The sequence below is a fragment of the Magallana gigas genome, chromosome 3 (assembly GCF_963853765.1).
Source record: "Magallana gigas chromosome 3, xbMagGiga1.1, whole genome shotgun sequence".
Lineage (NCBI taxonomy): Eukaryota > Metazoa > Mollusca > Bivalvia > Ostreida > Ostreidae > Magallana > Magallana gigas.
This window is the reverse complement of record NC_088855.1, coordinates 19,524,317-19,536,821: the sequence shown is the minus strand read 5'-3', so window position 1 is coordinate 19,536,821 and position 12,505 is coordinate 19,524,317. Positions and strand designations below refer to the sequence as shown.

At 34.3% G+C, this 12,505-nt stretch overlaps 2 protein-coding genes across 3 annotated transcripts; one reads left to right on the top strand and one right to left on the bottom strand.

Annotated features, from left to right (window-relative positions):
- Positions 1-1,432: 1,432 nt before the first annotated feature.
- Positions 1,433-8,939, bottom strand: LOC105332855 (probable D-lactate dehydrogenase, mitochondrial). 2 transcript variants are annotated; one of them, XM_011435581.4, is made up of 12 exons: positions 8,797-8,939; positions 7,837-7,964; positions 7,222-7,363; positions 6,663-6,804; positions 6,117-6,276; positions 5,773-5,878; positions 5,541-5,634; positions 5,241-5,369; positions 4,598-4,725; positions 4,096-4,186; positions 3,375-3,486; positions 1,433-1,864 (listed from the first exon to the last, which is right to left on the bottom strand). In XM_011435581.4, the coding sequence occupies exons 1-12, from the start codon at positions 8,875-8,877 to the stop codon at positions 1,696-1,698; spliced, it is 1,482 nt and encodes a 493-aa protein (XP_011433883.2). In that variant the 5' UTR covers positions 8,878-8,939; the 3' UTR covers positions 1,433-1,695. The 2 variants fall into 2 exon arrangements, with proteins under 2 accessions (XP_011433883.2, XP_019924659.2); XM_020069100.3 differs by lacking the exon at positions 3,375-3,486 and adding an exon at positions 3,234-3,348.
- Positions 8,940-9,085: 146 nt separating this feature from the next.
- LOC105332844 (large ribosomal subunit protein eL14) lies at positions 9,086-12,215 on the top strand. The gene is made up of 5 exons (XM_011435569.4): positions 9,086-9,183; positions 9,557-9,652; positions 10,156-10,350; positions 11,803-11,856; positions 12,086-12,215. Exons 1-5 carry the CDS (start codon positions 9,169-9,171, stop codon positions 12,179-12,181), a joined length of 456 nt encoding a protein of 151 aa, XP_011433871.1. The 5' UTR covers positions 9,086-9,168; the 3' UTR covers positions 12,182-12,215.
- The last annotated feature ends 290 nt before the right edge of the window (positions 12,216-12,505 follow it).

The following is a 12,505-nucleotide window of genomic DNA, read 5'->3' as shown; positions in this document are numbered from 1 at the left end:
CTATATATTCCTATGTAAAACTTTAACACTCCCCCCCTCCTCATTGTGGCCCCACCCTACCCCCGGGGGTCATGAATTTCACAACTTTGAATCTACACTACCTGAGGATACTTCCATACAAGTTTCAGCTTTCCTGGCTGATTAGTTTCTGAGAAGAAGATTTTTAAAGATTCACTCTATATATTCCTATGTAAAACTTTGACCCCCCATTGTGGCCCCACCCTACCCCCGGGGGTCATGAATTTCACAACTTTGAATCTACACTACCTGAGGATACTTCCATACAAGTTTCAGCTTTCCTGGCTGATTAGTTTCTGAGAAGAAGATTTTTAAAGATTTACTCTATATATTCCTATGTAAAACTTCGACCCCCCGTTGTGGCCCCCCCCCCCCCCCCCCCCCCCCGGGATCATGAATTTCACAACTTTGAATCTACACTACCTGAGGATGCTTTCACACAAGTTTCAGCTTTCCTGGCTGATTAGTTTCTGAGAAGAAGATTTTTAAAGATTTACTCTATGTATTCCTATGTAAAACTTTGACCCCCCATTGTGGCCCCACCCTACCCCCGGGGGTCATGAATTTCACAACTTTGAATCTACACTACCTGAGGATACTTCCATACAAGTTTCAGCTTTCCTGGCTGATTAGTTTCTGAGAAGAAGATTTTTAAAGATTTACTCTATATATTCCTATGTAAAACTTTGACCCCCCATTGTGGCCCCACCCTACCCCCGGGGGTCATGAATTTCACAACTTTGAATCTACACTACCTGAGGATGCTTCCACAAATTTCAGCTTTCCTGGCTGATTAGTTTCTGAGAAGAAGATTTTTAAAGATTTACTCTATATATTCCTATGTAAAAATTTGACCCCCCGTTGTGGCCCCACCCTACCCCCGGGGATCATGAATTTCACAACTTTGAATTTACACTACCTGAGGATGCTTCCACACAAGTTTCAGCTTTCCTGGCTGATTAGTTTCTGAGAAGAAGATTTTTAAAGATTTACTCTATGTATTCCTATGTAAAACTTCGACCCCCCATTGTGGCCCCACCCTACCCCCGGGGATCATGAATTTCACAACTTTGAATCTACACTACCTGAGAATGCTTCCACACAAGTTTCAGCTTTCCTGGCTTTCTGGTTCTTTAAAAGAAGATTTTTGAAAATTTCTCGAAATTTTTTATTAATTTCTAATTATCTCCCCTTGAAAACGGGTGTGACCCTTAATTTTCACAACTTTGAATCCCCTTTGCCTAAGGATGATTTGTGCCAAGTTTGGTTGAAATTGGCCCAGTAGTTTTTGAGAAGATGTTGAAAATGTGAAAAGTTTACGGACAGACAGACAGACGGACGACAGACAAAATGTGATCAGAATAGCTCACTTGAGCTTTCAGCTCAGGTGAGCTAAAAAGTGTTTCTCTTGTACCAAAATGAAAGCTGCATTATTGCATATATTAATTCATACACATAGTGCAAAACAATATGCAAGCTTGTTTACAAAGTCTGCTAATTAAAGTATGAAGTAGGCACTCTTTAAGTAGCACTTGAGCTGGATTTTTTTCAGGCTATTACAAATGGCAAAACAAAAATGAACATTATATTGAACAAATCAGAGATTGCAAAAGTCATATATGGAGGTTGCATGTACATGTATAATACTAAAATGTTTGAAAAATTAGCAGAGCAGATTCAGAAGAAGACTTTGCCAGGATTTAGAATGCCATTAGGGTCCATGGTCTGCTTGAGTTGCTGCATGACCTCAATTCCAGTTTCTCCGAATTCTTTCAGAAGCAGCTCTCGCTTTCCGAGACCAATACCATGCTCCCCCGTGCAGGTACCATCCAGTTCCTGAGCAAGTCTAAAATGAGGAAAGTATATCATGTAAGAATTAAACAAGAGATGTTTGTGAAATACTTATGCCCCTCTCCCTTGAAGACCCCTGCTAAAAGAATGAACAGAAACTGCATATAACTGAACTTGACCTTGATATTCCTATGATAAATTTGTATACCAAATTTCATTTCAGTTTTATAACCTCTGCGAAGAAAATAAACGGAAACTGTTGTGGACCTACCGAGAGACTGACCAACCGACAGACGGACAGCAGCAAAGCAATATGACTTCCCTTCTTTGATGGGGAGCATAAAAACAAAAAGCTTTATATGGAAATATTTCTCCAAATAAGGCAAATGTGTGAAAAACACAATCTACCTTTTTTTTTCCCTTTGCAACACTAACAAGAAAAATAACTATTACTGGAATCAAAGAATTGATTCTCAATTTGTATTTAAAAAATTGTCCTGCATGTTATGCTGAAATTGTGCGCATTTCAATAATATTTCTTCATTCCTTAGAAATTGCATGATTTACTTCGGAGTGTTTATTGTTAAAAATTTTAAAAATTCATACAAACATGATATCCTCAAGGCATCCTAAAAATTAAAGAATTATTTACATGTATGCTTGTCTAGTGGTGATGTGATGCAAATGACATCTAAATTGTAGAATTTTGTAAAACATATGCTGGCCATTTGGAGGGTCAATCTACTGTTACACATTGATAGTTGTTCTCTGTGGTGCCACCAAATCAATAAGTCATTAATATCTAGCAACATGTAAAATATAAACTAAAATTATTAAATACATGTATTTTCAAACATAAAATAAAAAGCCAATTAAATATTTATTTGTTTTCAAACATTGTTGAGGATTGGACATCATCAAGGAAAAAAATTAGTATGCAGGTTAGTAAACTAGTATACACTGTACTAAATGCATGCAGTTTAGATTCTGTTTAATTTTTATCAAGTACAAATCAATATATTAATGGATAATAAAATATTAAAGCTGGAATTCCCCATACAAAGTGTTTCAATGTAAAACATCCCCATAAAAACCGATCAAAAACCCATGCAGACTCCCAAATTCTAGCTTTAAGAATTTCACAAAGTCAGCTACAGATAACATCACAGCCAATCAATTTTCTGTCAGGAAAATGCTGGTAATTTTACCCTTCATGCCCTCAAAAAAAAGAAGAGATAAAACCCAAAACTTTCAAGTCCAACAAAAAACCACATATATCATTATAAGCCAACTTTTCTTCTCTTTGCAAAATGTACCGGTAGGTCATTTCAAGCAAGTACAGTTAATCTTGAATAACATGTTATTTTGTAAATGAGGAACAGAATAACAGAATAAGAATTAACAGAATAACAGGCTGGACTTACAAAGCCACCCGGTTAGCAATGTCCAAAACAGTGTGTACTTCGTGTGAGTTTGTGTGGTCCATTATAAACAAGATGTGAAAGTTTCCATCACCTACATGGCCCAGTATGTACGCACCTGAAAGTACAAACTAGGATACTTACAACGCCATTTTAACAGACACGTCATGGACAGTTTTAATTTCGTCTGGGTTGCTTTGATCAACAGGAAAGAAGACATGGAAATTCCCATCACCAACATGTCCCACCATTGGACCTATTCAAATCAAAAGGACATCAAACAGCATCATGAACAAAGAATTGCAAAATAATTTTTTTTTTACACCAGCACACTCAATCATATAGGAATGGGATTATGGGATGAAATCAAAGATTTTATTTTGTAATTCAAAAAAAAAATCTAAAATTAAAACATGGTATTACCAGTATATACACATGTATAATAAAAGTACCTTCAACAGCTGCTACAAGATAGATACTTTTTACAATTAACAAAACATACCGGTACTATGAGTTTAAGGCATGAATAAACAACTGTAGGACAAAGCTTAATATGAGCTGACTGAACTCTTGCTGGCTTAACAAATATCAATTCGTTATATCCCTTAAATTATACACATGAAGTATAAACAGCTTAAATTAAAATCAAAGTTTATACCGTAATAATCAACATGCTGTCTAAACTAAAAATACCAAAAATTATCGAAAATTATCTGATTTAAAACAAAATTCATAAAGACAAAGACTTTGTACAAAACAATACAATTTATTTGTAGTATTAATACATTTGTATTTTTAAGTTCCAATTATAAAAGAGCTGACAAAGTTGTGTAACTCCTACTTAAATCAGATAACTGTATCTCACCTATGACACCTGCTTCATCAATGTATTTTTTGGACTCCACCACAACTTTTGGGAGGTTAGAAATTGGAACACAGACATCCGTGGAATAAGGCTACAAAATCTATATCAGCTAGTTCACTTGTTCAGGAGTCAAGAAACATTATTTTGAAATAACATAATCTGAAGTACCAGTAATAGTACTTGTACTAATATTAGGTCTTTTATCAAAATTCACAAAAACTTGTTTTTCAGCTCTTTAATAAGCAGAGAAATAATAGTAGGCACAGGTTAGCTTTGTCCAATATGCAAAGTTTTATGTTGGATCTAACAACATCAAAACATGGTACATTGTATAATGTAACTCATTCCCTGACCATCTGCCAGGGGTCAATTCAGATCATAAAATTTACCCCAATGACCTTAACCTACCAGATAGTAATGGATTCAAGATACATGTATGTGAGCACATTCTTTGCATATTCCTTTGAATTCTGTACATACAAGGATTAACTGAGAAGCTGACCTTACACCCCGGTCTGAGTGCCATACAAGCATACAAGATGTCATGCCTGGTCTTCCACAGCAGATTTCTCTCATCCACATCTGTGGCCCACTTGAAGTCGGATCCTCCATTCATCTTGACAATCTCACCTTATTAGGAGACAAACAATCTTTTATCAGCACATAACAATATATCAGTCTTTTAGATATTCTCAACATAAAAAAGAATACAATAGTTTATTTTTCTAAATTACAATGTATATGACTTTGCCATTTTGACTGCAAAGCTGTTTATACAAAAACATTAATTATATGAGAATAAATTGGGTAGCTATTGGGTTTATTTGTTACAATTTAATTTTGAATTATTATTATTTTAAAAAAATGATCATTTGACCTTCAAAATGACATTAAATTGTACAGGTTTTAAACGCAAGGTCAGGTGGATTCATCATTGATGTGTTTTTTGATGTTACTCTTACTGTGATGTAGGCAACAATCTTTTTACGATATAAACTAATTTTTTCAGCCAATCAGAAAGAGTGTTACAACTAGAATGAAATTATAATGTATTGAAAGCATGTGTACCATATAACACAGTTTGTATTCACAACTCTAGCTTAATTCAAATGGCACAGAAAACTGGACAAGTGCTCGATCCCTACCCACAATTTCTGCATTATCATCAAGTGACTTGGGGCTCCCTGAGAATTCCAGGAAGAGAGAGGGCGCCACTCTCATGTCCATATTGCTGTACTTGTTGCATGCATCAATAGAAACCTCATCCAGGAACTCTACAATCAAGGTTCATTATGAAAAATAAATACCTGTATTCCTCAGAAAAAGAAATTTGAATAACTAAAACTTCCTTCTGCATGGATATCCTGAATGTGTTCAATTTTATTCTGATAAAAAAAGTTTTGCATACATGGGAGACTTCAATTGTGTTCAGCTGGGATTAGTACCTATTCTAGCCATTGGAATTCCACACTGTAAAACCTGCACTGTTGTGTCAACAGCTGCCTGGATGTCCTCAAAAGAACACACTGCAGACACAGACTAAAGAAATAAACCAATGAAGTCGTTCAATTTTCCCTTATCCAGTTATCAATCATTTTCACTCATCCAGATACATGTATTTCCAAATTATAAAATTACATTGAAGATACATGTGGATTGATCTACCAATAAACTTACTGACTCTGGAATTCCATGAAGTCTTAGTGTTGCCTTGGTAATTATTCCCAGTGTTCCTTCTGATCCAACAAAAAGGTTGGTTAAGTTGTACCCAGCTGATGTTTTTCTAAATCAAGTTTGAAATATTTTTTAATTATTGAAACACGTAGATGAACATTGTCAGTTGAGTGTATGTACAATGATTATTTAAACTGTTTCTTTTTTTTCACATAAATTAATTACATTTCAATACCTTCATATGTGAATGACCATGTATATCATAGAGCCATTTATACACCGTTATGAGCATGTGCATATGAGTGCGTAAATGTATGAGAGTATACATGTGTAGTTTCTTTCAATACCTGGTTCGTCGGTCCTTCCCGGCAGTATCAATTACCCTTCCATCCGCAAGTACCACCTCCATATTCATCACATTCTCCCTCATCGTACCATACCTCACTGCATTGGTCCCCGAAGCACTGGTGGAGCACATACCACACAAGGAAGCATCTGCCCCAGGGTCTGCATGTAAACCAAAACAATTTCATGACTAGGACAAAAATTACATGCAATAATATGATGTGAAACATATTTAAACACAGCACAGCTTGCCTAATACAGAACTTAAAATATGACAAGTAGGAAAAGTTCCTTACGTTTATGTTCATGTGAAAAATTATTGAAAATTCCATTACTACCTCAGTTTACCATATCTTGGGCAATAAAACCCAAGGCCAGGATGTCAAAGAACCTGAGTTCAAGTACCATAGAGCAAGACATTGTCTCTGTCTCACTGAATAGTATAAGTTAACTTTATTTTCTATTGGTTTTGACTTTTAGTACACGTGCAGTTATTAACAAATTTATGGAGACTGAAAGATAAACTTCACAAAAATTGGTTTCATTACCAATAGGGAACCACAATCCGGTATCCCTCAGGTAATTGTTGAGGGTTTTTCTGGTGACCCCACACTCCACCTGACAATCAAAATCTTCAGGGTGAACTGCTAGGATCTTGTCCATCTTCATTACATCAAGACATACACCACCCTGAAGAGAGAAATTTTAAGGAAACATGTACAGTATTCAAACCCAAGATAATTTTTATAAATAACCAGAAATCCTCACATTTCATTAAAATTATCCATATGCAGAAAACACAGCAGTTATTGACATTTCCCAGTTCAAAAAAGAGAAACCTATTTAAATTCTGATATTAATACCTGGATATAAATGTAAATATCTAACACCTTTGAGAAGCTGTTGGCGATTGGAAAGCAGAAAGAAGAATTCAGATAATCTAAATGTCTAATTTTCATATTGGAGTTTTTACAAAATACACACTGAAATTTCCTATAAAAGTATCCTAATTTCACCACAGTAATAAAATACCTGCTTACAATCTTTTTACCGTGAATTTACCGAATTAAGAGAGATTAAGAAATACTAATTCTAACGGTACAATACCTTGATAGCATTGATCCCTCCCTCCAGTCCCGTGCCACTCCCGAATGGAATCAGAGGGACCCTGTGTTCATTACACAGCCGTGCCACCCCAGACACCTGCTCCACGCTCTCAGCAAAAGCCACCACCTGGGGAGGGGCACACCTAAAATAATCAGTAATCACAAAAAACTGTCTACACAATTCAAATACATGTAATTGTAATATTATCAGCAAGTATGCTGCTTGGATGAATCATATGTACGATACATAATAATTTTAATATTACCAACTGATTGATTGATCATTCTTTTAACATCCCAACAAATAAGATTAATTGATCGGTTATATTAATATTTCTTTATTTCAGATTATTAAGAACTATTAACTATTAAGAAAAGTTCACTTATACTGAAAAATCACCAGGAAAAAGAGTTCTCAATTAATATGGCATTTAGTGCTTATAGAAGCAAAAAAAAAATTATATGGTGAAGTTCAAGGTGAACCTTGATCATATTAAATGTTAATAAATATCTGATTCAAATAAAGAAAATATTATATTCATGCTCAACATAAGCTCAAATGATCAATGATTCAAAAGAGCAAGAATTTTGCATCCACTTTTATTTCTCTACATACACATGGTAAGACTCATCCTTCCCATGTTGTTCTCGGACTGCCATTGCTTGCGAGACATTGTTATTTCCTACAATTCGCTGTAAACTCTGAACCAAACCATCAGTCAGGGGAGCTACTCTTTGGGCAGCCTGTGAAAGTTTGATGAATTTGTTTCATTAATTCAATGCACTCTCATATTCACTGGTGATTGTGTCTTTGCATTTAATTAATCTGTATATTTACATGATTTTTCAAAACCTTCCATTATTAACATTCAGTTCACATCATTGAGGATCATTTCTTTCATTACTGTATGCATTAACTGAACAAAAGGAGGCTACCCTTTTTCTCATCAGAAAATTCATCAAAGTCCAGTTAACTTGCACAGTTTTTCATGAAAACTGAACATTTTAATGTGCCTTTACATTGCAAACTGCATGTTGACAATAAATCCAAATATCACATTACAAACTCTGGATCCAATGTAATCTCGGCGAGATTAGCAAAGACTATAAAAAATTTTGACAGACGTCTTTTCCGAAGATACGTTCTTCAAAATTTTTCAGTCTTGACGAATCCAAATGAAATAAGATCCAATGCTATAACCACTACACTTTAAAATTAGACAAACATTTTCGTCAGTATAAACAAATGTCGAATGAAATTTGATTGCCATGTTATTATGCAATGTCATTGATCAAAAAGTATAAGACACAGGAAATGGAGGCTGAAAGATTCAATATATTCTGATAGTTGCTGGTTTCTAAATCTAGCGACTATAATAAAGGAACATCGTTTACCAAAACTATAAATATATTATTCACGAATCAAACTGTCTGTTAAAAAGCTGTGAGACAGATTTTCTACTACTTAATACTGCGACTCTTAAGTCCCTTATGAATTTAAACAGTTAAAAGAAAAGATCGCTGTATTTGAGGCCTTAATGTGTAATTTTAAAACAATGTCAACTGTATACCGAACCTCAACAGAGAAGAACTTATTATGCTGATGAGAAAACTTAACAGCAGCTGGTACCACATTTGTTAAACGTCTCCTGAACATCTTTCCAAAATTAAGTAATCACCCTTATCTGTTATCAGCTGTGAACTACTTTCATTTTATATTCATTTAGTAAGTCGTACCTAAACATATTCGATGGGATGTCATATTATGTTTGTAGTTTATCATATTAGTAGCCTTAAAAAATAACACAAACTTACAAAAAACAAACAATCATGTCGATATTTAATTTTTATCATTTCAAGGTACATTCCGAATTATGGTACGATCTGTCAATTTTTTCCCACAATTCAACAGCGCTTCCTCACATGTGCCTCTTTTTCGGGATCCAACATGGTTCTCAGTCAGGTGAAGATGTGGAGCCCAATTTTATTGAATTTAACTGTGTTATACACGATTTTCACACTTAAAAATAAATGAAAGATTAACATATGAAATAGCTTATTTGGGTAGAATAGTTTTATCCCAAATGATAACAAATTAAATAACAAAATTTATATCAAAATTACATACACTATACTCGGTGCGATTGAGAAATGAAAACATTTGAATATTTTGAAGTTTTGCAGTACATCACAATGTTCATGATAATGTACATGAAAATGCGAAATAAGAAAATGGGGCACGGCTACAAAGTCTACCATGGTATTACTTGTTAATATAAAAGTTTCTGTTTTTACCCAAAATAGACATTAATAACTTAATATTTTTTATTTTGCAGTTCCGCTTTGTGGAAGTTGGCCGTGTGGCCTATATTTCCTATGGGCCCGATGCAGGAAAGCTCGCCGTTATTGTTGATGTTATAGACCAGAACAGGGTATGTTCACTGTCCATGGTTAATGCTGAACATGACTCATAACAAGCCCTTGTCCACCATTTATCTCTTTCCTCGACATTAAGATCCCTCTTACCCTGATACCCTCATTTATAAGCTGCTGACTTCATAATAGTTTAATGTATATTGCTGTACAGGCCATGCACACCTCTGTGGAATTGCACCACAGAGTCAAAATCAAAGAGTTTATATACTTATGTGCAGGTATGGAAGATAAGAATGACTCCTGTCTATTTATGAGTCTTGTACAGCTTTAGAAAATCCAGTTTTAAGTTCACTAACCTCAATAACCTGCAAATTAGTTAATGAAACATTGTTGAGGGAAAAACTCCAAAGTTTTCAGGATTTGATGGTTATGTTAAAGGATGAACTTGGTGTTAATAAATGTTTATTGTACATTTTGTAGAAAAATCCATGATTGTAATGAAGAATGTATTTCTGATTATGATTTGAAAAGATAATGTTTGTTGATATTCTTTGTGTAGGCTCTCGTAGATGGACCCTGCTCTGGTGTATCCAGAAAACAAATGAACTTCAAGGCTCTTGAGCTGACATCAATTGTGATGAAAATTCCACGAGGTCTGCGTCCAGGAAACCTGCGTAAGGCTTGGGAAAAGCAGGAAGTACAGAAGAAGTGGGATAGCACAACATGGGCACAGAAAATTGCAAATAAGAAGAAGGTTGGTTATCTTTTGTACTTCATTTTGATATTCATATGTACAGGTATAATGGTTTTACCTGTAAGTATTATTGCAGAGAGCATAAAATGAGAATTTTTTCTTCTTATGAACATGTAAATAAATAATATTTTTAAGTGAAGAAGAAAGGGGAGATAGGGTAATGGTATATCAGGAATGTCACATGGATGAAGAGCCTTATGTATGATAGGAATTGCCGTCAGAGAAACAATACTGCTGACAACTCCATATCAGACATGTGACATTCTACGGATACTGAATTCTCTTGATTTTGTTTTCCAGTAATGATTTGAAATGCAAAAAGAGATTTTATATTGCCTCATCAGTTACTAATGTATTACTTTCTTTGTTTATCTTTGTTTTAATATTGGTTCTTTCAGAGAGAGAGAGAGAGAGAGAGAGAGAGAGAGAGAGTTTAAAAACAAGATTTCATTCACTGAGTTTTACAATATTGTGGTGTTACTTACTACTAGTATATGTGTACGTAATAATGTTGATAAACATTGATAAGATGTTTAAATGGAATCAAGATATTCAGGACATTTTAATTTATATACATGTACATAGAGTTTATTGGTTTACATGAACCCAGTAACGAAACATTTATTTCACTGAAAGAATTGATAGATTAAGGAAAATGTTGTGACAATGTTAAATAATGAATATTGGTTTGATTGAAGAAAACAAACTTAGCAAACAGTTGACCTGATAGACTTATGGAACTGTGTTAAAATAATTGACTGAAAAGAGAAGATTTCAAATTTTTAATTGCTGCATGGATGAAGAACCTTTGATCATTGATAGGAATTGCCGTCAGAGACAAATCCTGCTGACAACTCACTGTCAGACATGCAGTTAATTATAAGAAATATTTAACATGGGTACTGCTTGTGTATAAATTGTTTCTATGTTTCTTTATTATTAAGCACAGTTTGGTCTTGTTATTACAACAGTTTTAAAAATATGGGCATGAGCCCACTCACTCAATTTTTGTGAGAAAAAACTGAAACAAATTAATACATGTATGATAGAAGAAATCTACAGTCATTTTACTGGATCAAGTTAGGATTTATGTGCAGTCATACAAAATAAAAAATACAGTGATAAAAAATACATTTACATAATTTGTTTAAGGGAGGGGGGCATAAACTAAATTTACAAATATGACTTTAAAACTTAATTTTTATTCAAGAAAAGTAATCTAGTACAAACTCAAATTTGTATACATTATGTCATTGCTGCATGGATGAAGAACCTTAGATCATTGATAGGAATTGCCGTCTGAGACAAATCCTGCTGACTACTCATTGTCAGACATGCAGTTTAATAATCTTGGACAACCTTTAAGTTATCACAACTAAAGGGTATTTGGCAGTCTGTGTGTAGAGATGACAGTGTTTTTTGGTTTGGCTTACCTTGTTATTTTAATTTCAGCGTGCACAGCTCACAGACTTTGACAGATTCAAGTTGATGAAGGCTAAACAGGCGGTAAGTAGAGTCACCAGATAAGTTGGTTTTAAAAATGGCTTCTTGCATGTATTTCACAATTCTCCACATGGATGAAGAGCCTTATGTATGATAGGAATTGCCGTCAGAGATACAATACTGCTGACAACTCCATATCAGACATGTGAAGAAGATTAAAACATGCTTTGTTTACTGTGAAATATGATGATTATTGATGAATTTTTAAATATTTCTGTATTTGATTTTGCAGAGGAATCGTCTCATTAATGTTGAGTTTGGCAAACTGAGGAAAACAGTGAAAAGACCTGCCCCTAGACTAAGAAAGAAGAAGTCTGTGAAGAAATAAACTTTTGTCATCAATAAATGTGATGATGTATAAATTTGTGTTTTCTAATTTGTATTTGAGCTTGAAGGAGAAACCCATTAATTTGAAATCAAGAGTTTTATCTATATATATCGGGGCTTAATGATTTGCTCAGGAGAATATGCGACTATAACAGTTATGTTCTGAGGGACAAATAAATGAGGTACATGTAGTATAAAACAAATACTGGTATACAGATTTCGCTATACAGTAATATGCTTTCTTTGGTGGTTGATATGTGAAAAGGTAAGTTTAATTGAGTGTCCTCTCTAAAAAGCATATTACTGTTTAAAGCAATATGAGCTG